This window comes from Populus trichocarpa, chromosome 17 (assembly GCF_000002775.5).
Source record: "Populus trichocarpa isolate Nisqually-1 chromosome 17, P.trichocarpa_v4.1, whole genome shotgun sequence".
Lineage (NCBI taxonomy): Eukaryota > Viridiplantae > Streptophyta > Magnoliopsida > Malpighiales > Salicaceae > Populus > Populus trichocarpa.
The window spans coordinates 12,648,016-12,674,599 of record NC_037301.2 but is presented as its reverse complement, the minus strand read 5'-3'; the positions used below and the strand labels follow the sequence as shown (position 1 = coordinate 12,674,599).

The following is a 26,584-nucleotide window of genomic DNA, read 5'->3' as shown; positions in this document are numbered from 1 at the left end:
AAAAACTATTAAATCAATTGGGTTATGTCAGAGTAATTTTTATATAATTTAATTTTAAATTTAAATTAGATAAAAAATTAAGTTGAAATTTTTCAAATTTAACTTTATATATCAAATTTAATAATAATACCAGAGAGTTCTTTATAGTTTTTATATATAATTTATACTTTTTATATTATTATTAAACCTAACATAGTTATACAGGTGAAGTTAACATGGTTATACAGATGAAGTAAACTCATTCGATCTAAGACCTGACTTTAAGAATTAACTTAATAATTTTATAGCATGGTTTAACTTTTATTTTTTGTAAATATTATTATTTTAATTTTTAAAAAAATTAAAAAAAAATTATTTTAATAAATTAAAATAAACTATATTAATTTAACTAACTCGTAACCCGCTAATCAACCTTCATGAATTATGTTTTTTATGATTAAATTTCATTATAAAAAAACATGTAAAACATCTTTCCAAAATTTTCACTACCGCTTTTCTACTCTTTTTTCTAGCCTAATGATTTTGCTTTACAAAAATGACCTTACATATTTTATCTAATGACAAATATATCCTATCATATGTATTCCGTTCTCTGCTCCAGCTTTCCTTAATGTCTAGCCGACACACTTCTCCATTCTCCACCGTCTGGATCCTCCTATCTTGCACCACTCCACGTTCTTGAAGGTATTCCCATCCTTTGTTCGTGTTTTTTGTAGAAATAAAAGTGTTTTTTTTCTTAATTTCAATCTGATTCTTGGATTGGCTGCTCGAATCTTTTCAAATTGGCTAGCTTTCTCAGTTCTTCACCATTCTCCACCATTTGGATCATCCTATACTTGCATCAGTCCAAGTTCTTGAAGGTACAATCCCTATCTTTCGCTCTTGTTTTCTGTTGGGTTTTTGTCAAATTGAAATGGGTTTTGTAGACACCTGAGCACATATGCATCAGTACTCTTAGGATCTTTTGGTCAAACCTCATACAGTACTTGTACCTCCTTACTCTTGATTTCTAGTGTCATCTGTGTGAAAACTTTGTTGAGATTGCTCTTATGAACTACCAATCTGTATCTGTGCAAGGAAAGGGAGGCAAGGGTAGTCAGTACAGTGAGTCCAAATTTGAATGACCTCGGCTCGGGGATACATTTGGATTACTCTTTTGAAAATTTGGGTAATGGTTTGCCAACAAATGATTTCATTGTGCGTGGATATTCATCAAAAGTTAATGGATCCATAAACCTACAAAATTGTAACGTAATTCTAAGGTGAGAGTCATGACTAAATTAATGTGGTTCTTAAAGGCCACACATGAAAATTAACCAAAATATCGAGAGTAATTCTTATTTTATATAGGGAGAAAATGTCAGCATTATAGCATTCAACATATTTGGCTCCATGTTTGTCACTCTAAATGCAAACTATAGACTAAACTGACGTGTGCATTCGTAGATCATATTCATGTCATGGCATGCGTTTTTTTTTTTTTTTAAGAGATGACATGTGTGACTGATAATGTAATAATTCGCATTGTTATAAATTTCTATTTGATGCTTAGATGGGGGGACATAATAATGTTACTACCGGAGAAGATATGAGATGGCCTGAAAAAAATGAGGATGCTTTTTTGGCAAATTTATATGAGAGAGTCAAAAGGCATCCAAATGGAACACCTAGTTTTAAGCAAGTGGATTGGAATGAGATAGATGAGGAATTATTTTCAGCTATTGGGCAAAAATATGGAGCAGAAAGATTGCAAGGAAAGTACAACCGTCTAAGATTGAAACATCGGCAATTTTCTGACTTGATAAGTCATACTGGAGTTACATATAGTTCAAGCTCAAATCAAGTATATGCCACAGAAGAAGTTTGGAAAATGTTCAAGAAGGTACTGGATTATTTTTTTTAGTAGAAAACCTTAATAGTAATACTTTTTTTGATTTCAAACTTGTTCATACAATGCATCTAATTTAAATTGCAGAAGCATAAGAACTATATCACATTTAAGTCAAAGGGATGCCGCAATTATGAAATGCTTGGTCAAATATTTAATAATTCTTCAACCCATCATGCATCTACTCAATTACCTCTTAATTCTGATGGAAATCACCAAAATGAGGAACAATTTTTTAGCCAAGGGGTTCATGTCATTGAAGGGGAAAAGTCTTGTGCTGGGAGTTCTAGAGGAAAACGTCCAATTGATGACTATCTAGCTGGCTGCAATTGTGTTAACAAGGAAACCAAGCTTGAAAATTTTGATTTCTGTTTGGAAATTCTGGCATCTTCTCTAAGTGCTAGAGCTGAAAGAGATTTAGCTAAAGCAAAAAAGTATAAAGAAATGCCCGAGCAAGCTACAAGGGCTCCATACTCAATCGATGAGTGCATGGATGAACTGGAGAATCTTGATGATGTATCTGATACTTCTTATATCAAAGCTCTTGAAAAGTTTAAAGATCCGGATTGGAGAATAATGTTTGTGAAAATGTCTCTTGTTAGAAAGAAGTCTTGGCTCAAGAGCCTAGAATGAAAGCTGTAAATGGAGTAGAAAATTGGAAAATGGAACATTTGAGTTAGAGTTAGAACAATTTCTGTAATTTTTATAGAAGCTAGTTTCCATGGTATGTGCTCTGTACATGATACGTTTTTCCAATCCAAATGAGTGAATGATAATATATACGGAGCTATTTATCAATAGCTGAGATTATATTTACTTATTTTTCTGAATTTTTTTTCTTATTTAATTAATGACTTCTAAATCATTTATTCTATTAATCTAATTCTTAAAATATGATTATATACTTATTTAATCATATACTTTTTATGATTATATACTTTTTTCAACCTTATAATCTGTTATTAGTAGCCCGGAACTAGTATTCATTAACTTATTTCTGAAGCCTTTATACTCGGGAGTTTACGATCCTATGGGTCCCTGTACTGACACAAAATGTTTAATTTAGTCCCTGTTCATTCCATTTAAAGGAAGGATATCAAAGAATCATTGATTTAGTTTTTTTCTCTTTTTTTTTTTAAAAAAAATATCGTCTAATCACAGTTTTTAGACCCGGTCCGGTCCAAGGCCCGGGTTCTGGGTTTTGACCGGTCACCGGGTCGCTCGGGTCATTCTTTTTTTTTTTTTATAAAAAAATCAAAACGACGTCGTTTTAGTAAAAACAAATATAAAAGTCAACGGGTTACAACCGGGTTTTTGACCGGGTTAATTTGTCGGGTTAGTCGGGTTACACCAAGTTTTTTTTTTTCTATTTTTTCTTCAACTCAGCCTGATTCCAGCTCTGAATTAGTCGGATTCTAGATTAACCCATCAAACCGGTCCAGATTTTAAAACTTTACGTATAATGACTTCATGTACTGCAAGCAACCACACAATATCTAGAAATCGCAAGCAACCATTTGAAAAATCCAATGAGGTCAAACAAAACACACAACCTTCATATATACATTCTTCCACATTATTTACTTTCTTGATACATTAATTCCCTTCTATGTTTAGCTGATTTAAATATTAGAAGGTTTTTTTTTTTTTGATAAAAAACTTGTTTTTGAAGAAAAATTGGTAAGATGACTCTATTATTTCACTAGACCAGTGACAACCCAATCACCCTGTCAACGCTTCAAAAACCTAATCCAATCCAATTTTTTTTCACTTTATAAACAGTAAGATCTTGATTATGCTTATTTTTTAAGGAATTTAATTTTAATTAATCTACAAACTGATTCAAAATATTTTTTTTATTAATGAATGAGGTTTTATATTCACAATTACAAATGAAGAATCATAACAGTACGACACTCAATAAAATTATAAAATGAAAAAAAAAACTATTATTAAGTAATTGATTCATAAGTTGATATTAGACGTGATATTTCAACAAAATAGTCCCAGCAAGATCCATTTACACCTTCATTAGAGCTGTAAAATAGAATTAACAAAACTTTGAGAAAGTCACTATAGCACAAGATCCATATTGGCTGAATACCTTTCTTTTTTTTTTTGCTGCAAAAACTTTTTGATCTCACATCCAAACTATAGATAAGCCCGGTTCAACGGCCTCATAAATTAACAAAAACCAAATAAAATATTTGGTTTTTTTTTTTTCTAAGAACATGATTGTGAATGCGGTCTAACCAGTGTTTTCAAAAAAAATATTATTTTTATTTCAAATTAATATTTTTGGCTCGTTTTGATGCGTTGATATAAAAAATAATTTTTTTAAAATAAAAAAATCATCTTGATATATTTCTAAACGAAAAACAATTTGAACCACAACCGCTACCATAATTCTAAATAGGCCCTAAAGCCAATTAAAAACATGAAAATCTAAACTCAGAGGGCGTTTGTTTGCCAGGAAAGTGGTTTTCTGGAAACCACTTTCCAAACTTTCTTGTGTTTGTTTGTCATTAGAAAAGTTAGTCAACAAAAAACACTTTCCAATCAAATGAAAAATTGGCTTGATTTCAAGGAAAATGTTTTCTTTTTATTTTGGGTGGAAAATATTTTCCAAAAGTTGTGAAAAAAATTAAAAATATCATATTATTTGCTGATTATATCAAATTTGATCCTTAAATTTTTTATTGATATATATTTTGTTTGAATCTTTTTTTTTTCTTTTAATTTTTTCCTTTAAAATTTGATTCAATTTGATTTTTATATTAACTTTGTTTCTCATTTTTATGATTATTATTTGCTTTTCTCTTATCATTTTTTTTAATTGAAAACTTTTATCTATCAAATTTGGTCCTTATTTTTTTTATTGTTACTTATTTTATTTGAAATAATTTATGAAATTGTAATTATTATTATTTTCATTTCATCATCTTTTAATTTTTGTATTTGTTAGATTTGATTTTCATTATTTTGATCATTATTTATTTTATTTGAGATAATTTATGAAATTAGATATTTTTTTCAATTTTATTCTAATTCAACCTTTTAATTTGTAAGATTTGTTCCTTATTATTTTAATAAACTTGAAAAAAATAAAATATTAATAAGTTATTTTTCAGCATATTTTTAATGACATAACCAAACACTAGAAATTGTTTTTTAATTTATTTTTCATTACACTACCAAACATAAAAAAATAATTCACTTTTCAAGAAAACTAATTTTTAAAATAAAATTATTTTTCAGCAAATAAACTGGCTTAATTTGGGTCGGGTTTGGAACCAAATTTGTTGAAAGTGGTACCCGATTACGCGCCCCAGCATGAGGCCAACGAATATTAACCCCAAAGTGGACCATAAAACCCCCGTCCCATCAAAATCTCCACAAACGGAAAATGGCGGAGGAACCCGGCACCGCACCTGGGTCCGGCAGCCGGACAGTGAAGGAATGCGAAGATATGATTCGACGGAGTTTCCGGAGTAAAATTTCCAAACCCTTTAATTTCTCCTCATCTTCAAAAATCTCATCAGGGTTCAGGTTTAGGGTTTTTCCAATTTGTAGCTTAGAATGGGTATTTGCCACTTTCTCTGGTACTGTAATTCAGCTGCTTTTGAATATTTTCTACTGACTTTCCTGTTAATTTTGTTTTGGTTTTGTAATTTATAGCTCCAATGGTGAGATTTTTTAGGGAGAATTTGGAGAAAGCAGGGTGTGGTGTTAGTGAAAATTTCTTCAAGGCTGTTAATTGTGATAAGAGTATTGCTGGCGGTTATGTTCGCGGAAAAGGGGTAGCATTGCTTTGCTCATTCTTTTGTTGATTTTTTTTTCATGATTTTAATCTTTATTTTCATTGGGATTTGAAGGGAATATGGTAGAATGTTTGCTTAAATTTACAGCATTTCAATGTCTTCTTAAGAATTTGCTTGCAACCTCCCCCCCTATCGATTTGATTAATGCTTTGAGTTGTTTCTTTTTATTGGTATGTGAATTATGTTTTCCTTGCTGGCCAGCTTATCATTTTTGGGTTTGTTTTCACCTTTAGCATGCTGAAGTGTTTAGATAGTAGTCTTGGCTAACTTCCATTCTATTTTTCAGATAATGGTGTGTAGTAATCACATGAACATTCAAGATGACGTAAACCAAGTTATTGCACATGAGTTGATTCATGCTTATGATGACTGTCAGGCTGCAAACTTGGACTGGGCTGATTGTGCGCATCATGCCTGTAGTGAGGTCTGTATCATTGCAAAATCTATCAAGCCTTTCTAACAAATTGAGTTTTGCATGTTTTCAGTATTGGTTTTTTTAAGGCTTTGAAATCACCATGTATAGATGGAAGTTGAGAGCATATCAAGATGTACCAAGTCTTTTTACAAACTGGAATACTACTCCCCTCCTGATACTTACGTCTAAATTTCTTCTTCTCTTGTTTGTGTGTTCAGATTCGTGCTGGACATTTAAGTGGTGATTGTCATTATAAACGGGAGTTGCTGCGGGGTTATATCAAATTAAGAGGTCATGAACAAGTGAGTTCTACATTTATTTTGAAACTTTACATTTAAACATTTGGTCCTGTCCACTGTATTCATGCATCTGCTAGCGTATGAGATGAAAATCCAAATCTTTTCATAGGTAGTCAATTGAGTGTAAATGTTTATGCCATGTATGCAGTAGAGGTTTTCTTTTGGCTTTGAAATCACCTTGTTCAGAGAGAAGTTGGAGTCTTAGTGAAATGTACCACGTGAGAATTGAGTGCTTCAGGACTCCAAATGTTATGTTTGGAGAATTTGTGATCCTTGCGATTCAAGTGCCTTTTTAAGCAGTTGATAACTTTAATTATTGCGAGGTCCTTCATATTAAGATCTAAAATTAGCACCAGTTTAGGAAAGAAACAAGCAGTTTTTGGAATTAGGTTTCCACCTAGAAAAAGGCAAGTTTATATTTCAGTTCCCATATCGTTGAATATTACTTATTTTTCTAGAAAACAATATATTGTTAGCGGAAAAAAGAAAACAATGATGAGGATGGGCTATTCTCCTAAATTAAAGGAGAAGACAAGCTATTTTAGTATCATAAATTTGCTTCAAATATGTATCAGCTGCAGGAGAATTGATTAACGATTTCCAATATCAATGTCTTTATCAGAGTGATGACTATCACAAGCTTATTTTATTTAAAAAATCATGACAAAGTGCATTCTTTCCTGAATGCAAATAACAGAAATGAAATCTTATGTCATTCACTTGGTTGAGCTTGTAATAAGCATGTTTCCATTTTAAAGACCTTTTATCCATGGAGCCAGGAAAAATAATGAATGTTTTGTGATTTGAAGGTATGCAGTTTAAGTTTCATCCAAGACATAATGGGAGTGAGAATTCATTAAAACCTGGAGCTTGAAATATTCCTCATATGGAAGTTTGATGACATAGCATCAATCAAATGCTCCCATGGACCTCTTGTAGTGCATAATGCCAACAATGGCATGTATTACTATATGGTCATGATTGGTGACTAGTATATACTGTTAAAACTTGTCACTGGATCCCTCAGTTTAAGGAGGCAAATGTCTAACAAACAAGAGCTTTAGTTATGTCCCTCAGTTTAGCTTGTACTTTTTATGATGCCTTTCTTAGTCATCTTGTTTGTTATTTTTTGTGTGTTATTTTTGTTACATGTCACAATATTAATTAACTTTTCAATGTAAACATGAAGGAATGTGTGAGAAGGAGAGTTATGAAGTCAGTGATTGCCAACCCGCATTGCTCAGAAGCAGCTGCAAGGGATGCCATGGAAGCTGTATGGGATGTCTGTTACAATGATACACGGCCCTTTGACAGAGCTCCTTGAAACAATGCACTTGCTTTGCCGATCCACCTATTGTTGCTCCGAATCTTATATCTAAATGATTTTGGTGATTGCATTGGCCTGCAAAGCATTATGAACTGGATCTTTCTGTTTGACAAGAATACTCGATTCTTTCAAAGGCTCTCATTTTTTTTTGTTGAGATGCAAAGGTACCAAAAGGATTTTCCTTTTAAAATGTTGCAACACATCCATGGTTGAGTAACCCATCCATGATTGATTTTCTTCGCAGTTCAGATTAAAAAAATGGAACTACAGGTTTCTTTCTTTTAAGCTCCAGGTGTTTCAAAACAGCATATGGTCAATTTCACTTATTACGCAGTATGTATTTGTTTTTTCCTATTTGGCTGTGTTAACTTGGCATTGTTGATACTTGAGCGATTGACATGAGTGGGTGTGGCTAGTGTATTCTTCAGAAACGAAGATAAGAAAGGGGGTTATTTCCTTTTGTTTCTGCAATATGATGCGTAATTTATCATTTAAACAGACCGGCGGCTCAAGACTTTCTTGCCGCCATATCCTCAAATTTGTTGTTCTTTAGTGTGTATGCCTGCCCCCCTTTTACCAAGTTTGGGGGAGAGCTCGTGGCATGTGGTGTGAGAGGCTTAACTCGATTAGATGGCATGAGGGGCCTCATTCTTCTTCCCAACATCTTGCATTCTGTTAGCTTTACTTCCCTCGTTTTCTTAAATTCCATGTACATTATGAGGATAGAAGCTTTGGAGCTCAAGACTCTAGTCTTTTAAACTTACAATTCCGCAATGCTGCTTCAGATTTCCCATCTCTGTAGTTGCTATCTTATGTTATGGATAACGGTTGTAAAACATCATATGATTGTGCTGAAAAAACAAAAGAGATACTAACAGATGTGGTGCTCTTATTCTGAAATTTGATGATGGTGGTTTATGCGGCGGTAAGTGGATAAGCCCCGGAGAAATAACAGGGCTTTGCAAAGATGATTTCATAGCAAGTGGAATGTTCTGATTGAAGCTTTTGTGGGCAAATATCATCGGGATCGCGAGACCCGATGGACCTCTGTCCTTGTCAAATCTTTTTCCGCAGAAAACCCAGCCGAAATCTTGTAACAGTTATCCTTGAGATGATGGAGGTGGCGGGAGCTACAGCATTAACACAGAGGTAGACTTCGCGTGCCTCTTTTCTTCTGTTTGTCCGTTAATTATGCTCCCAAGTTGGCCTTGTGTGATCCTGCAGCATTCACCAGTATGATAATAGTTACAAGACCCGGCTTGGCTCGGCAAATTATCAGGTAACTTGTTAACTCAGTGGTGTCATTTTAGTTATATATATTTTAAAAAATCCATAATTTGAGCTGAGTCAACTCTTGGTTGACTGTTATAACTATGATATTAATTCTGTCTAGAGATCATGACCGCAATATATATTTAGCTGGCCACCTTTTGACAAAAAAGAAAAAGAAAAACCATTTTCTGAAAACAAAAACGGTAGGTGGTGTGACAAGGTGATGAACCTTGGTAGTCACAGATGGAAAATCATGACATTGACAACGCTACGGCGCTCAAAATACTCAAAGAAGAAGAAGAAGCATGTTTCGGTAGTTGATTAACATATCGTTATTGGACCAGACAATTTAACAAATCGAGATATTTTATTTTTATTAAAAATATAATAAAATAATATTTTTTATTTTTAATATTAACAGATTAAAATAATAATAATAAAAAAAATCTAAAAAAATATTAATTTAATATTTTTTAGATAAAAAAAATTAAAAACATTTTAAAAAAATATTAGTTTAAAAGGTTACATATCAAGATATAATGTGATTGGAATCTGACCTTTCAAACTTCCAAATCTCAACTAGGGTTTTTCATATTTCCACAGAGTCATTGATAAGAAAGTTACATGCTAGTTTTTTCTCGAATTGAAATTCCCAGAACCACAAGAAAGTCAAGGCCCATTTGAATTGAGCTTTGTAATGTTTCATATCTCATCACAATTCTCAAGTTTCGAGAATTTTCTTCCTGTAAATTAACAAGGAGGAGCCACCTTAATTATTAAGAGATTGAAAGTGAAATACTCCCCATTAATTGCTTATTTAAAAGGTTATGTTATTTGCATCAGGTGTTGCCGGAGGGTTGTGGATGCCACCATGCCAGCATATTGGAGCATATCCAGTAGCTGCTGTACCTGGTTTTGTAGGTCATTTAAGAGGAAAAGGCCTCTTGGATTGGAATTGTAGCTAGCTCCTTAGTGCAATCAGTTCTTCTTTCTATTATTACTGCCTGTCTTTCCTTCATGAACGTTTTCTCTTGTAGTTGTATATTCTTGTTCTATCATAGGCTTCCACCAAGTTCAGTGACAAATATTTGACCTTATGTGCTAGAACTGCAGGCAGCGAAGGCAAGGGAAAGGATATTCAAGAGAAGAGCTTCAATGGAGGATAAGAAAAATTGAATTACGAAATCAAAATATTTTTACATCACAAGAATGTATAAATTTTAGAAATTTCGGTACCAACACATAGCTCATGGACTTGTTCTATTTGTGCATGTGAGCCAAAGCTATAGCGTTCCCCATCTTTTTCGTTCTAGGGCAATTACAAGAATCTATCTTTATTACGCATAAATTATAGTGCCTTCGTTTTTACATTTAAACATTGTTTTTTTTAAAAAGAAAATTAAATTTCTTTACTTCAAATTAATTTGATGTTTTGTTTCTTAACTGATTTTAGCTAATTTGAGGCCATGAACAAATTCGTTTGGATTTTTAGGATAATTTTAGATGTTTTCAAGTTAAAAATAATTAAAAAAAGTTTTTTGATCTAAAAAATCCAACTTTGGTTCAAATAAAATGGCAGAAGATGATACACTATTTATCAATGTAGATGAGTTATTAAAAAAAAAGTTTGGTTTACAACATGTCAATTGCTCAACTTAAAAAAAAGGAAAAGGCGTACGCATCTGCCTTTAACCTAGACTCCTTTTATATATATATATATATATATATATATATATATATATATATATATATATATATATAAAACACAAATGCCTATTTCTGAAGCCGTATTGTACTTATGAACATCGAAGATGTGCCTGCAGACACATCTTAATTTGCCAAGTGGAGAAAGACACACAAGGGAGAGAACTTGCAAAAACAGTTCTGGATCTGTGCTAAGGCAACGACAAGGGAGGATCTAGTACGAGGAATCTGTTAGCTATTTGGAGACAAGCAATGTCCCACCTCCACTATGTGCTTAGTGGGAATACCTAATCTCCACTTAGCACAAGTGGAGGCAAACGGTGGGCATAAATCATGGCATGATTTATGCCCTTCACTCCTAGCTTAATATATATGTATGCTCAGTGAAGAGCTGTTGTGCCTGTGTGTGAAGAACGCAGAGAAGAGTGAAAACACAGAGAGAAAAACGTGAGAGAGAGAGCTTGAGTTGAGTAGAGAAGATTTTCTCCTCCTCCTTGTTTTGTTGTTTGTATTGTTTCTAAGCTTGATTAATACAAACCAGTAGCTCCGTGGAGTAGGCAAGTTGCCGAACCACGTAAATTGATGTGTGTTTGAGTTCTGGAATTACCCAACAACTGGTATCAGAGCTTGTTCTTGAAAAAGAGGGTGTTTGATCCAAACTCAAAAATCAAAGTTCTCAAAACGTGTTTTTGACATTACCATCGCGTAGAGGAAGTAGAGACGCATTCACTGGTGAAAACCCGGCGAAGAACCGACGTCCTGCATGACCGCACGCTCCAACACGCGCCTACGACAGCACTGCCCACGCGCGACCACTCGCGCCACGCTCTCCACGCGTCGTCTTCACCCGATTGTCTGCAACTGAACCGGGTTGACCCGCCACGCAAGCGACCAGTCATCAGCCACGCCAGCAATTCTGCACAGTCATCCGCCACGTCATCAGACCAGGCAGCAGCCACGTCATCACCTGCCACGTCAGCCAAAAAGTGCGTGCATTTGCCACGTCATCAAAGGTGGGCCCGGATTTCTGACATGGATGACACGTCATCTATCCACGTCATCACAGTGGGTTTTGATTCAGTGTTTCGCAGACACTATTTCCGCCTGACACGTGGCTTCATCAGCACCGTCTGTTGACCTAAAACTTTGACTGTTAAGATCTGAGCCATCCGAAGTCCGATTGGGGTGATCTCAGTGTCGTTTCCAATAGTTTTGGCCGTTCCGGACACATCTGTAAGGTCAGATTTGACAGATTTAAATCCGAGACATATTAAAATGGCAGATGAAATAAAAGCTGCGGGAATTGAAAAATTTGATGGAACAGATTTTGGATATTGGAAAATGCAAATTGAAGACTATTTATATGGAAAGAAACTTCATCTTCCTTTATTGGGGAGCAAACCAGAAAATATGCCAGAAGAAGATTGACAACTTCTTGATAGACAGGTTTTGGGCATTATTCGGCTATCCTTGTCGAGAAGAGTTGCGCACAATGTTACAAAAGAAAGATCCACTGCAAGACTAATGGAAGCTTTGTCTGGGATGTATGAGAAGCCCTCAGCAAATAACAAAGTGCACCTGATGAAGAAGTTGTTCAACTTGAAGATGACAGAAAGCACCTCTGTGACACAACATCTCAACAACTTCAATACCATTACAAATCAATTGTCATCTGTTGAGATTGAGTTTGATGATGAGATCCGTGCACTCATTTTGCTAGCTTCACTTCCAAGCAGTTGGGAAGGTATGAGGACAGCCGTGAGCAATTCAGCTGGAAAATCCAAACTGAAATATGATGACATCCGAGACTTGATTTTAGCTGAAGAAGTGCGAAGGAAAGACTCAGGTGAAAGTTCAAGTTCAGGATCAGCTCTCAACATTAACACTCGAGGGAGGAGACAGGATAGAGGCTTATCCAGAGGCAGATCCAAATCAAGATACAGAAGTAAAAGCAAGTTCGGACCCAGAAAGCAGGTTGAATGTTGGAATTGTGGCAAACCTGGTCATTTCATGAGGAATTGCACAAAACCGAAAAAACCTGAAGTTGACTCTGCAAACGCCACTACAGACGAGGTACAAGATGCTTTGATTCTTGCTGTGCATAGTCCTGTTGATGATTGGGTTCTTGATTCTGGTGCTTCATTTCACTGTACACCACACCATGAAATGATGCAAAACTATATTGCTGGAGATCACGGTGTAGTCTATCTGGCCGATGGACAACCATTGGATATTGTGGGTATAGGAGATGTACAAATCAAGACAATGAATGGATCTATATGGAACTTGCAAAATGTAAGGCATGTTCCTGATCTAAAGAAGAAGCTGATCTCGGTCGGACAACTTGATGATAGTGGTCATTCAATCCTTTTTTCTGGAGGTATGTGGAAGGTTTCAAAGGGAGCAATGGTTTTGGCTCGTGGAAAGAAAACCGGCACCCTGTATATGACCACAAGATTTGCAGACATTATTGCCTCTACTGAAGCAGAAAATCAAGCACATCTATGGCACTGTAGACTCGGCCATATGAGTCAAAAGGGGATGAAGGTACTTCAATCGAAGGGAAAGCTGCCAGAGCTTAAAAATGTTGATCTCGACATTTGTGAAAGCTGTGTTCTTGGAAAACAGAAGAAGCTCAGTTTCTTAAAGGTTGGCAGGACCTTAAGACCAAGAAAGCTAGAACTGGTACACACAGATTTATGGGGACCGTCTCCAGTAGCATCTCTTGGAGGTTCTCGGTATTACGTGACTTTCATTGATGATTTCAGCAGAAAGGTATGGGTCTACTTTCTGAAAAATAAATCTGATGTGTTTGAAACATTCAAGAAATGGAAGGCTATAGTTGAGACTGAATCAGGTCTGAAGTTGAAATGCTTGAGATCCGATAATGGAGGAGAATACATTGATGGAGGTTTCAAGGAGTATTGTGCTGTCAATGGTATCAGAATGGAAAAGACCGTTCCAGGCACACCGCAACAGAATGGCGTTGCTGAACGGATGAACAGGACCATCAATGAACGAGCTAGAAGCATGAGATTGCATTCAGGGTTACCTCAAACATTCTGGGCTGATGCAGTTCATACCGCAGTTTACTTAATCAACCGTGGACCATCAGTTCCTTTGGAGTTCAGACTGCCCGAGGAAGTATGGAGAGGAAAAGAGGTACAACTCTCTCATTTAAAGGTCTTTGGGTGTGTTTCCTATGTTCATATAGATTCTGATGCTCGCAACAAGTTGGATGCCAAATCCAAGAAATGTTTCTTCATCGGCTATGGAGATGAAGAATTTGGATATCGGTTCTGGGATGATCAGAATAGAAAGATTATCAGAAGCAGGAACGTGATCTTCAATGAGAAAGTTCTGTACAAAGACAGATCAAGTGCAGAAACAGATAAGGCTGATTCAGATACAAGTCCACAAAAATCTGAATTCATCAGATTAGAAGAGCTTCCTGATGTTACCGAGCAGAACAAAACTCGAGAGTCTTTACAAGAAGATTCAAGCACATCTGTACCCACCACTACACAAGAAGATGCAGAGCCAAGTGAACCAATTGTTTATATTCGCAGGTCTTCAAGGACTGTAAAGCCCCCACAACGGTTCACACTTCTACTGAATTATATTTTGCTGACAGATGGTGGTGAGCCGCTAAGTTATGAAGAATCCTTACAAGATGGAAACTCAAGCAAGTGGGAGTTAGCCATGAAGGATGAGATGAGTTCGTTGCTGAAGAACAAGACTTGGGAGCTAACCACACTGCCTGAAGGAAAGAAGGCTTTACAAAACAAGTGGGTTTACAGAGTGAAGACTGAGCATGACGGAAGTAAACGGTTCAAGGCAAGACTTGTTGTAAAAGGGTTTCAACAAAAGAAAGGGATTGACTACTCTGAGATATTTTCTCCAGTTGTGAAGCTCACAACAATCAGAGTTGTTCTGGGGATAGTAGCAGCAGAGAATTTACATCTTGAACAATTAGATGTAAAAACAGCCTTTCTTCATGGAGAATTGGAGGAAGACATTTACATGCAACAGCCAGAGGGGTTTGAAATACAAGGAAAGGAGAAACAAGTCTGCAAGCTAAAGAAAAGCTTATACGGCTTGAAGCAAGCTCCAAGACAGTGGTACAAGAAGTTTGACAACTTCATGTGTAGTTCGGGATATACAAGATGTCAAGCTGATCATTGTTGTTATGTCAAACATTTTGACAACTCCTACATCATTCTACTATTATATGTAGATGATATGTTGATTGCAGGATCCAGCATTGAGGAGATTGATAAGCTGAAACAGCAGTTGTCAAAACAGTTTGAAATGAAGGACCTGGGAGCTGCTAAACAAATACTTGGCATGAGAATCTTCAGAGATAAAGACAAAGGCGTACTAAAGCTTTCACAAACAGAGTATGTCAAGAAGGTTCTCAGCAGGTTTAGTATGGATAATACTAAACCAGTAAGTACACCACTGGGGAATCATTTCAAGCTCAGCAAAGATCAGTCACCAAAAACTGAGCAAGAATGTGGATACATGGATAAGATTCCATACGCCTCAGCTATCGGCTCTTTGATGTATGCTATGGTCTGTACCAGACCAGACATTGCCCATGCAGTGGGAGCTGTAAGCCGATATATGAGCAATCCTGGAAAGCAGCATTGGGAGGCGGTCAAATGGATCATGAGGTACTTAAAAGGTTCATCAGAGACATGTCTTACCTTCACAGCTGGTGGTTTGAAACTTGAAGGTTTTGTAGACGCTGATCTAGCAGGAGATGTTGATAGCAGAAAGAGCACTACAGGATATGTGTATACTCTAGGAGGTACTGCTGTTTCCTGGAGTTCTACCTTGCAAAAGATTGTCGCTCTTTCAACAACAGAAGCTGAATATGTTGCAGTCTCAGAATCTGCAAAAGAGATAGTATGGTTGCAGAGTTTCCTGAAGGAATTGGGCAAGTTGAATGGAAAAGGTACTTTGTATAGCGACAGTCAGAGTGCAATCTTCCTTGCCAAGAATCCAGCATTTCACTCCAGGACGAAGCATATTCAGATCAAATATCACTTCATCCGACAACTGCTGGATGACGAGCAACTAATGCTAGAAAAGGTTTGTGGAAGCAAGAATCCAGCTGACATGTTAACCAAAGGAGTTACACTTGATAAACTGAAGTTGTGCAAAACTTCAGTTGGTCTTCAAGGATAAAAGATATTTTTTCATTGTTTGTCTCCAAGTGGGAGATTGTTAGCTATTTGGAGACAAGCAATGTCCCACCTCCACTATGTGCTTAGTGGGAATACCTAATCTCCACTTAGCACAAGTGGAGGCAAACGGTGGGCATAAATCATGGCATGATTTATGCCCTTCACTCCTAGCTTAATATATATGTATGCTCAGTGAAGAGCTGTTGTGCCTGTGTGTGAAGAACGCAGAGAAGAGTGAAAACACAGAGAGAAAAACGTGAGAGAGAGAGCTTGAGTTGAGTAGAGAAGATTTTCTCCTCCTCCTTGTTTTGTTGTTTGTATTGTTTCTAAGCTTGATTAATACAAACCAGTAGCTCCGTGGAGCAGGCAAGTTGCCGAACCACGTAAATTGATGTGTGTTTGAGTTCTGGAATTACCCAACAGAATCAAGAACACAGCTCTCGAAGATTACTTTGATGTAAGCTCAGAATGTTGGTGATGAGCATTCTTTAAACTATCAGGCAAATTAGTTATCAGAAGGACAGTCGGCTTGGAGGGTTTTTGCTCAAACAAGATTTGCAGGTCAGTCAGGGACAAAACTGTTGACGAAAGGTCACCTGGAAAGGAGACAAAGGCTATGAAGTAGAGAGAGGTGATGACAGACTCATAGGGAACGTGGAAAATGGCCAGCGCGCATGCAAAAAACGGGGGACGGTAACTGAGAATCTCGTGTTTGTAATCCAAGGCCATAATTTCAGAGTTGAAGATTATGTAGACAAGTCATGAATGAAAAACGTGCTTCAATCCTCTTAAAATGCTTTACACGGTTCCATCTTCTTGTATGTGGCCGCAAGAACTTATCAAGTTGTAGTGATCGTTTTTTCCTCTCTTAATGAGGTTACGACACATGAGCTGGTAGTTGATGTTATGGTTCAACTGCTTTTTTTTGTTTTTTGAAAGTTTTCAAGTTATTTTAGTTTTAATTTATTATTTTTTTATGTTTTGATTTAGTGATATTAAAAATATATTTTTAAAAAATAAAAATATTTTTATTATTCTCATAAAACAGATATTCAATGTATATAAAGAAAGAAAGAAAAAAAGTATACTGTGTTTTTTTATTTATTATTTAGGCAATGTTGAGAAGATAGAAAACGAAAGAAATAAAATAAAAAAACTCTCCCTTGTCTCTTATTTATGTTATGCAGTTGAGATTAAGAATGCTCTGTTTAAGATCTGATCATCATGGAAATGTTTTTTTGGCTCACAAAGAAAACATAACTGTTAATTACTTGAGAGTTTGTTTTGTGTAAAATATTTTAAAGTTTTTTATTTTTATTTTTTTGGGTTGTTTTATAAAACATTTCACATAATAAAAATTGATTATCATAAAATATTTTACATCCAACAATTAAATTTACTTAATTTATTAAAAAATATTTTATAAACAATGCTACAATAATAATATTATTCAAAATTAAATTTCGACCACTATCACCTTATTGTCATCAACTCCACATTACTAAAGCTGTTTTATTTATTAAACTGTTTAAAACTGTTAAATAATATATTTATCTTGTTTATTTATTAAAACTAAAATAATATTTTTAGCTTAACCTATATAGAAGTTTTTCGTATTTAGATTAAAGTAAAAATTCTAAATACAAATCAATTGAGGAGCATTCTAGCCAAGCATGTTCATATTTATTTTTATATTAAATGAATTATTTTAACAAAAACAAGTCGAACCAAGCATTTATCTTTTCATTTATATAAATCATGAAACATAAATTTAACCCCGGATATATGCAATGAATATTTATATAGTTTTTTTAATCTTATCCATGCAGTTCATTAACGTTTGATCCTACTAAAAAAAAATACAGAAATTATGATGTACATATTAAGGGATCCCTCTCCCACATAAAACTTTTCATGTCAATTCAAATAAGTTCATTCATCTGTCAACATGGCAATCCTTAAAACATAGGATAGCTGTTAAGTTTAGTGTTTAATCTAATGACAACATCGGTTTTCAACATGATGAGAAATTTGATAGTGAATATCAGACTCCTCGTTCCACCCTCCAATGGAAATCTGAAGCTTAACTCTTCAATTTTGATGATAAATATCCGCGGAACACATTGACAGTCGTGTAAGACCACACTAGCTTGTTTTCTTAAAGAGTCTTGTTTTTCTGACAGAATTGACTTCTAGTTTGAAAGACGGTGCCCCCTTTCTGTGCTTGTAACTTTGTAACATGATTTATTTGTTTTCTTGACGAAATGAAACAACGTATTTGTTTTTCTCACTGCAATGCTATAAATGACAAGATTGTAAGAATGGATTAGGGAAAGACATTTGGAGAGGGAGAGATGGAACAATCTTGGGAGAGGGAGAGATTGCAAAAGACTGAAGAGAGGACATGGGCTTCCACTACTGTGGTGGAAGAGCTGAAGAAGGTGAGCTGCATGGCAGCTCCCATGGTGGTATTGATGGTGTCACTATATCTGTTGCAGGTTGTTTCGCTAATGATGGTAGGTCACCTTGGTGGATTGTCTCTGTCAGCCGTCTCCATCGGTGGATCTTTTGCTACTGTCACTGGCTTTAGTCTCCTAGTGAGTCTTGTTTTCTCTAACTTATTCCTTGTTCATGCTTTCTCTATCTGCTAAGATTTATTAGAAGTATAAATATTTACAATATTCAAATGAATAATGAAATTAATTGGAGTTTAAGCAGATGTAGTTATCAATATATTTGTCTTAATTTGTTATTAAATTCTTGAATCAAGCTTGAGCTTGTATACATGATGACTGACAGTAAATTTACATACCGAGCAGTTTGGATTGACAGGAGGCTTAGAAACTCTATGCGGGCAAGCATATGGAGCAGAGCAATACCAAAAGCTTGGAACCTATACATACTGTGCAATCATCTCTCTCATTCCAATATGCATTCCTGTATCTATCCTTTGGATATTCATGGACAGGATATTGATAGAAATAGGCCAAGACCCTGAAATCTCAACGGTAGCCTGCCAATATGCTATTTGTCTCATTCCTGCATTATTTGCCGACGCAATTCTTCAGTCACTACTTCGTTACTTCCAGTCCATGAACTTGATTCTACCAATGCTTTTAAGCACTAGCGTGACGTTATTTTTCCACATACCCCTTTGCTGGGCTCTAATATTTAAATGGAAACTAGGAGTCAAAGGAGCAGCTTTAGCCATTGATGTGTCTTACTGGTTGAATGTGATCTTCCTTGGACTTTATATGGGGTTTTCTTCATCCTGCAAAAAAACCCGTGTCATCAACTGGAATGATATTTTCTCTAGCATTAAGGAGTTCTTTTGCTTTGCGCTCCCTTCTGCTGTAATGGTTTGGTAATTTCTCAATCATGTTCAGTCTAACTAGAATGTAATTTCTTAAGCTTCTGTTATTGTGTGCTTTGAATGTCTAATAAATACTTCGGCGTGTTCTTTTCATGCTGATGGTCATCTGAAGTCTTGAATGGTGGACCTTTGAGCTACTTATATTGCTGGCTGGGCTTCTGCCAAATTCACAGCTTGAAACATCTGTTCTTTCTATCTGGTATGCTACTTTTCCTGCACTTAAAAAATGGTTGATTAGGGTCTTCGATAGGATCGCTTCTGATTATCTCTTAACATTGTACTCAGCCTCACAACAATATCATTGCACTTCTATTTACAAAGTGGGATTGCAGCTGCTGGAAGGTTAGATTCATATCCTGCCTCTTCAAGTTGCGTGCATGAAAAAACAATTCTTAATTACAAATCTGTTTGTGCTTGTTCTGGCAGTGCTCAGGTTTCAAATAATTTAGGAGCAGGAAATCACGAGGCAGTTCAAGTGGTTATTCGTGCAGTACTGAAAATTTCCCTCATAGAGGCAGTTATTGTGAGCACAAATCTCTTCTGCTACCGCAATGTTTTCGGATATGCTTTTAGCAATGAAAGGGTGGTTGTGGACTACGTAACTGAACTGGCTCCGCTGCTTTGTCTCTCAATTGTAGCGGATAGCTTGCAAACAGTACTTTCCGGTTAGTTTCTCCTATCATGCATGTACATGGTGAAATATCTGAATTGTTTGTGTTTCAACCCCATAATCCACCAACATTATTACAAACAAGACATGATACTGAATGATGTTTCTTGCATATGGCACGTCTGGTACTAAAGCTAGAAATGTTTTGGGCACAGGAATTGCTAGAGGATGTGGGTGGCAGCACATAGGGGCCTATATTAACCTTGGAGCATATTATTTTGTTGGAATCCCAGTAGCTGTTCTACTGTGCTTCATTCTCCATCTCGGAGGGAAAGGCCTTTGGATTGGGATACTAACTGGGAATATTGTGCAAGCAACATTACTTGCTCTCATAACTGGTTTTACAGATTGGGAAAAACAGGTTCTGCTCATACATACGACTATACGAGTATTGTGCAAGCACTGATTTAGTCTTACTTGCTTTTTTGGATAGAATATGTTGATTGTTTTATGGAATGAAGATCTTCATGCATGAACGCTAATTTTGACTTTGTATGCCTGTCAATATCGCAGGCAACCAAGGCAAGGGAGAGGATCTTTGAGGGGACATTTTCGGCTGATAATGGATTACCTTGAATATTACACGGAAGTATCAGTGGCTTGGGGAGAAAATTGATCGATCCATTTAGATGCTTATATGCGCACCCCCTCATTCTTCTTGTGCATGCAAGAAAATGTGGTAGAGGTTCTTGCAATTTGGATGGCATTGTAAATTTGAAAATTTTTACGCTACTTCATAGAAGGTTTGTAATTGAAAAATAAATTTGAGAAAACAATAATCTGAGAAAAATAGTAAATGATGTTGCTGATTTTTGTTGTGATGTGGGACTTTTGTTTTGGAATTATTAAAGATTCCCTCAATACCAAATTTTATGCGCCTTCAGAAAAAAACTATACTTTTAATTATATCTAGAATTCATAACTGTTAAAATTCCAAAGGAATACAAGGAGCTTCAACTTCAAATGACAAAGGGTTAACTTTCTGTTAAGGATGGGTGACACAGCTATAAAAAAGTTAGGTTTCTCAGACTCAAAAGTTAGATAATTTGTAGAGAAATAGAGAGACTTTAGGCTCCATTTCGGTGAGGTTGGCAAAGGGTCGCTGGGGGATAGAGGGTTAACAAACAGTCTCTTGTGAGGGTAAGAACCCAGTAGGAAGTAGTAATACACATGACTGGCCCAGATGAACTGTCTGTCTTTTTTAAAAATTTAGTGGTTTTGCCAAAGATTATGGTAGAAAAAACCCTGGGAAAGGTTACTGTAGTGATTCAACAGAGGAGGGGATTTTTTCTGAGGATTGTTTATGATGCTAGAAGTGTTGAGCATATAGGAAATATGTTTAATGTAAGTGATATTGTTGGTATTTATTATGAACATAGTGATAAAATTTACCAAGTGCTTGCTCATCTGAATCCTAAGGTTGTTTGCAAGGAACTTGGAGTCGATGAATATGGAAACAGAGAGGGTGATCATGACAGTATGGTTAGTCATGGTGATAATGACAGTATGGTTGGTCATGGTGTTGAGCCCGAGGGTGGAGGTGATGACGACGCATATGACGAGGGTACTGGTTTGACAAAAAAATGATGATGCTTTAGGACAAAGTTGATACAATATTGTCGTGTAACGATGATGGCAATGGTGATACTGATAATAATAATAATAATATTATTATCTAAAAAATAATTATTAATTAAATATATATTTTTTATTTTTAAATTAGGATCACGCGAATAGTATAATAAATATGTATTTGAATCATGTGAGTACATTTTATCTTTTAAAAAAATCTTGTCGTTTTAAACTATTTGAACAGTAAATTTGCTCATAACTTTTGATATAATGAGAGTTCTAAAGTCCAATTGTATAGTGGATTGAAAAGCAATAACCAGGCTAGGTAGGGAAGGTCTCGGAAAATGTTGTTTTTATCAAAAAAAAAAAATTAATTATTAATTTCAGAATTTTGACTTGATTTTTTTATGTTATTTTTCTATTTGAATTAAAATTCTATAACTTATATCTTGTGAAGGTTGATTTAACCTATTTAAGAGGATATAATCCCTATTTTGATAATAGACTATTAGAAGAAAAAATAATTATTTGCTCTTCTTTAAAAAACTATGTCCTCCTTGTTCTTTCAAGTTATTTTAGAAGTTGTTTGAAAATATAGTAATTATTATTTTTTAAAATGTTTTTTATTTCAAAATATATTAAAATAGTATTTTTTATTTTTTAAAATTATTTTTAATATCAGCACATCAAAATGATATGAAAATATCAAAAATATATTAATTTAAAAAAAATTAAAAAAAATTAATTTTTTTTAAAATATTTTTTAACAGCAGCGTCAAACACTACCAAGTACCAAATAAATTGTCCGAGAGTTTACTATGACTCGTGCAGTGCACAGTCTCATTTCCAACAAGTAACAAATGATTTCGGGGTGTTTGAGGGAGTTTTAAATTGTTTTCCGTTTAAATTTGAAAATATTTTTTAAATGTTTTAAAATTATTTATTTAAAATATTATTTTAATATTTTTCTAAATAAAAATATTTAAAAAAATAACTATTTTTTTTTTTGAATTATTTAACTAATCATTGATCAGAGTCAGAGCGTTGCAATGGGATCTAAGAACACAAGGACAAATATGTGCATTGGAATCACAAACATGTGGTCGTTGATCATATGAAAAAGACGTCAGACGCCCGCCGCCCCCCCCCCAAACAACGGTGACTACCGAGTTACCGAGTTTTTTATTTATTTATTTCCTGTTTGTTATTTTAATTTAAAATTATTTTTTATATATTTTTTAATTATTTTGATAATTTGATATAAAAAATAAAAAATATTATTTTAATATATTTTTAAATAAAAATCACTTTAAAAAATATCATTATTAATAATTGATAAATTCTGTTAGTAATTAACAAAATTTGTTATAAAAAGAAGGTTAGAAATCGAAACCTTTCTTGAGAATGGACACTAATTTCAATTGAACTATAATTTATAGACAAAAAAATAATAATACTGTTGAATGCAACCAAAAATTAAAAGAACTCAGCCTAATTAGAAAATCTGGATTCTATTTCATCTTTGTTAAATAAAAATATAGATAGAATCTTGAGTTCTCACGTCTCCCCCATCTCTGCTTTCCTATGTTTCTTGTCTTTTATTCATAAAGAATCCATCATTTCAATTAGTTCTCCTTCCAAGCGTCAGCACAGGGAAGCATAGAGAGAAAAAGGATGGATCAGACGTTTCTTCTCAAGAGTACCACCGAGGAGAAGAGATGGGTACTAACATGGGATGCTTTTGTGGAAGAGCTAAGAAGGGTGAGCTGTCTTGCAGCTCCAATGATGGTGGTGTCTGTGACACTATACCTACTCCAGGTTGTATCAATGATAATGGCAGGGCACCTGAGTGAATTGTCGCTGTCCGGGGTTTCAATGGCTACCTCTTTCACCAATGTCACTGGCTTCAGTCTCCTGGTAAATTCAAGCCATCCCTCCTCTACTTCTACTCATTATATATTCTGCAACTTTTCTTTATCTGATTTATATTATATATAGAGAATCCTGCCTCTCTTTTCGATATGTATGTAGAGAACCAGTTGTTTTTTATTAAGTAAAACCCAGAGACCTCACATTTCTTGATGGGAGAGAAATATAGTTAACGTTGATCTAGGCCAGAAACATAGAGAATCTTGAACTGCGAGCTCTCTATCAGTTAATAAATATCGAAGTTTTGCATCGAAAATGATCTAGGCCAGAAATAGACTCATGGACAAAAATATCATTTATAAGGTGCGAAAAAGGCTAAAAAATCCTTTTACTAAAGATGTCTTGTTTCATTTCAAAGAGTTCTGTTTGGTAATATTTTCCTTCAAATACCAAGCAGGCTGGATTCTCCGGAGGATTAGAAACTCTTTGTGGCCAAACTTATGGAGCAGAGCAATACAAGAAGTTCGGAAGCTATACTTACTGTGCAATCATATCTCTCATTGTAGTAAGTATCCCTGTGTCTGTTCTTTGGACATTCACGGACAGGTTATTAATAGCAGTAGGCATAGACTCTGAAATCTCAACTGTAGCCTGCAAGTATGCGATCTGGCTCATTCCTGCATTATTTGCCTTCGCTATTCTTCAACCACTACTTCGCTACTTCCAGAGTCAGAGCTTGATTTACCCAATACTTGTAAGCACCTGTGCAGCTCTATGTTTCCATATCCCTCTCTGTTGGGCTCTAGTATATAAATGGGAACTAGGAAACATTGGAGGAGCATTGGCCATTGGAGTGTCTTATTGGTTAAATGTTATCTTGCTTGTACTTTACATGGTGTTCTCTTCATCCTGTGAGAAAACTAGGAGACTCTACTGGGATGATATTTTCTCAAGCATTAACAAGTTCTTTCGCTTCGCTTTCCCTTCTGCTGTAATGATTTGGTAAATTCTACTTTCTATTTCTGATCAGCTTTTGGCTTTTCTGCTCTGAATTCTTATTTAGTTTTGTACGTGTTAATTTCATGTCAACGATCATAGTCTTGAATGGTGGACCTATGAGCTAGTTATATTACTTGCTGGGCTTCTCCCGGATCCAAAGCTTCAAACTTCAGTTCTTTCTATTTGGTAAGTTCTCTTGCTGATATTTTATCAGCATTTTTTTAAAAAAAAAACGCGTCTGATTAAAATTTTATCTTACGTTATCAGCCTCGCAACCGCGACATTGCACTACTATGTACAATATGGAATTGGTGCCGCTGGAAGGTTTGATTTTCAACTTGTCTCCTAATTAAGGCTTGTAAATGTAAGTAAATAATCTACATGCATTACAACAATACATCTCACTGGCAGCACTCGGGTTTCAAACGAGTTGGGAGCTGGAAATCCTCAGGCAGCACAAGTTGCTGTCCAGGTAGTATTGATCATGTCTCTCGTGGAGGTCGTTACAGTGAGCCTGATTCTCTTCTTCTGCCGTCACATTTTTGGATATGCTTTCAGCAGCGAAAAGAGAGTTGTGGACTATGTAGCTGAACTTGCTCCGCTGATGTGTCTCTCAATTATCATGGAAGGCTTACAGGCCGTACTTTCTGGTCAGTTTCCCATCATTTCAAAGTGAACTATTTCCTCACTTACAGAAGTTCAGACTAGTAATTTGGACTGAACTCAACACTTTTCAGTGCTAACGCCGTATAACATAGAAGAAAACAAAGAAAAAGGAAAGCAGTAGAGCCACTGACATTTAGTTTCTGATAGTTGTGGTTGATACTTGTCAATTTTGCACGCATTTTGGAAACAGGGATTGCCAGGGGATGTGGGTGGCAGCATATAGGAGCATTTATCAACCTTGGAGCATATTATCTCGTCGCAACTCCACTAGCTGTTGTTCTTTGTTTTGTGCTGCATCTCGGAAGCAGAGGGCTTTGGATGGGACTATTAATAGGAAAGACCGTTCAAGCCTTGTGTTTTGCTTCCATAACTGCTTTGACAAATTGGCAAAAACAGGTTCTTATGATGCCCTTTCCCCTCTTATAAGATTTTTTTCATTCTCTAATTTCTGTTCGCATTACGTTGTCCTGTATTTGATGATTTCGAAAAAAAATAATTTCTGGTTCTGGATTTCTCTTTAATAAATCGAAACTGGCCATTGTATCAAATGAAGATCTTTAAGCATTGTCAGTTTGTCACTAATTTCTACTTCTGCGTGTATATGAACAACGCAGGCAACCGAGGCGAAGGAGAGGATTCTTGGGAGGTCACTTTTAGCTGATAATGGACTGGCTTGAATTTCGAAGACAATCAACAGAAAATAAAATATGAAAAAACCATTTACTTCTTTTCTCTTTTTTCATTTCTCCAGATAAAGCAATTCAATAGCCATTTTTGCTTGTACTTGTGAGATTCTAGCTTGATGGTAGTTTTTAAGATTGTCCTGATGCCAAACTAATATCCTGTCTGCCTTTTCAATTTGCCAAAAAGGAAAATATCCTGTCTTCCCTTTTCATGCTCAATTAGTTTTGTTATCTAGTGCTCATAGATCATAAAACAAATTGAAGAACAAGGTTCCATTATAGCCGCATGAAGGAAATTAGAATGAAAAGGTAAAAATTACGAGTGTGTTTGGTAGTGTAGTAGTAATTAGTTTTTAAAGTGATTTTTTTTAGAAAATTATTAAAATAATATATTTTTTTATTTTTTTAAATTTATTTTTAATATCAGCACAAAATTAATTTGAAGAAAAAAATTTAAATTTTAATAAAAAAAACAAAATGAAACTCAGTCAAGGAGAGAAGGTTTTCTGTGGAGATTCTGACGAATGAGAAAATCAAGTGCCAAGTTAGTGGACATTTACATATACATTTAGAAATTCTGTAATATATTTACGTAAAATCAAAATTTATAATATGCTCACTACGCATCTTTTTATTTTTTATTTTTTAATTGTGAGAAATTTCAGTTTTATAATGTTTTGAAAGCATGGTAACACAATAACTTTTCAAACAATTTTAATCGAAATTAGAGAAAAAAACGTTGCAATTGGAAACTAAATTCTCTTCATTTCAAGTTCTTAATGTGACTCCAATAGAGAGTTTTACCAAGGCCCAAGGCCTTTGCTTTTTATATTT

At 35.1% G+C, this 26,584-nt stretch overlaps 4 protein-coding genes across 4 annotated transcripts; all 4 read left to right on the top strand.

Annotated features, from left to right (window-relative positions):
* The first annotated feature begins 562 nt into the window (after nucleotides 1-562).
* LOC18099432 (uncharacterized) lies at nucleotides 563-2,686 on the top strand. Its single transcript, XM_006383316.3, has 4 exons — nucleotides 563-684; nucleotides 791-860; nucleotides 1,553-1,882; nucleotides 1,976-2,686. Exons 3-4 carry the CDS (start codon nucleotides 1,553-1,555, stop codon nucleotides 2,519-2,521), a joined length of 876 nt encoding a protein of 291 aa, XP_006383378.2. The 5' UTR covers nucleotides 563-684; nucleotides 791-860; the 3' UTR covers nucleotides 2,522-2,686.
* A 2,536-nt stretch (nucleotides 2,687-5,222) lies between these two features.
* Nucleotides 5,223-8,035, top strand: LOC18099433 (mitochondrial inner membrane protease ATP23). Its single transcript, XM_006383317.3, has 5 exons — nucleotides 5,223-5,379; nucleotides 5,567-5,688; nucleotides 5,996-6,133; nucleotides 6,343-6,426; nucleotides 7,613-8,035. The coding sequence occupies exons 1-5, from the start codon at nucleotides 5,295-5,297 to the stop codon at nucleotides 7,745-7,747; spliced, it is 564 nt and encodes a 187-aa protein (XP_006383379.1). The 5' UTR covers nucleotides 5,223-5,294; the 3' UTR covers nucleotides 7,748-8,035.
* A 10,029-nt stretch (nucleotides 8,036-18,064) lies between these two features.
* On the top strand, nucleotides 18,065-20,770 carry LOC18099435 (protein DETOXIFICATION 3). The gene is made up of 7 exons (XM_024588961.2): nucleotides 18,065-18,515; nucleotides 18,738-19,282; nucleotides 19,404-19,490; nucleotides 19,577-19,633; nucleotides 19,718-19,956; nucleotides 20,117-20,322; nucleotides 20,475-20,770. Exons 1-7 carry the CDS (start codon nucleotides 18,273-18,275, stop codon nucleotides 20,535-20,537), a joined length of 1,440 nt encoding a protein of 479 aa, XP_024444729.1. The 5' UTR covers nucleotides 18,065-18,272; the 3' UTR covers nucleotides 20,538-20,770.
* A 2,242-nt stretch (nucleotides 20,771-23,012) lies between these two features.
* On the top strand, nucleotides 23,013-25,969 carry LOC18099436 (protein DETOXIFICATION 3). Its single transcript, XM_006383320.3, has 7 exons — nucleotides 23,013-23,450; nucleotides 23,860-24,404; nucleotides 24,501-24,587; nucleotides 24,669-24,725; nucleotides 24,813-25,051; nucleotides 25,258-25,463; nucleotides 25,682-25,969. Exons 1-7 carry the CDS (start codon nucleotides 23,208-23,210, stop codon nucleotides 25,742-25,744), a joined length of 1,440 nt encoding a protein of 479 aa, XP_006383382.2. The 5' UTR covers nucleotides 23,013-23,207; the 3' UTR covers nucleotides 25,745-25,969.
* Nucleotides 25,970-26,584: the final 615 nt, after the last annotated feature.

What these genes read in the sequence shown, in the direction of transcription:
- LOC18099432 (XM_006383316.3), top strand. Translation starts at nt 1,553, where the DNA reads ATGGGGGGACATAATAATGTTACTACCGGAGAAGATATGAGATGGCCT. An exon ending in TTTGGAAAATGTTCAAGAAG is followed by an intron (nt 1,883 to 1,975) that starts GTACTGGATTAT and finishes TTTAAATTGCAG; the next exon opens with AAGCATAAGAACTATATCAC.
- LOC18099435 (XM_024588961.2), top strand. Translation starts at nt 18,273, where the DNA reads ATGGAACAATCTTGGGAGAGGGAGAGATTGCAAAAGACTGAAGAGAGG. An exon ending in CCTTCTGCTGTAATGGTTTG is followed by an intron (nt 19,283 to 19,403) that starts GTAATTTCTCAA and finishes GGTCATCTGAAG; the next exon opens with TCTTGAATGGTGGACCTTTG. An exon ending in ACATCTGTTCTTTCTATCTG is followed by an intron (nt 19,491 to 19,576) that starts GTATGCTACTTT and finishes CATTGTACTCAG; the next exon opens with CCTCACAACAATATCATTGC.
- LOC18099436 (XM_006383320.3), top strand. Translation starts at nt 23,208, where the DNA reads ATGGATCAGACGTTTCTTCTCAAGAGTACCACCGAGGAGAAGAGATGG. An exon ending in CCTTCTGCTGTAATGATTTG is followed by an intron (nt 24,405 to 24,500) that starts GTAAATTCTACT and finishes CAACGATCATAG; the next exon opens with TCTTGAATGGTGGACCTATG. An exon ending in GGAATTGGTGCCGCTGGAAG is followed by an intron (nt 24,726 to 24,812) that starts GTTTGATTTTCA and finishes TCTCACTGGCAG; the next exon opens with CACTCGGGTTTCAAACGAGT.
- LOC18099433 (XM_006383317.3), top strand. Translation starts at nt 5,295, where the DNA reads ATGGCGGAGGAACCCGGCACCGCACCTGGGTCCGGCAGCCGGACAGTG. An exon ending in GATTCGACGGAGTTTCCGGA is followed by an intron (nt 5,380 to 5,566) that starts GTAAAATTTCCA and finishes TGTAATTTATAG; the next exon opens with CTCCAATGGTGAGATTTTTT. An exon ending in CGCATCATGCCTGTAGTGAG is followed by an intron (nt 6,134 to 6,342) that starts GTCTGTATCATT and finishes TTGTGTGTTCAG; the next exon opens with ATTCGTGCTGGACATTTAAG.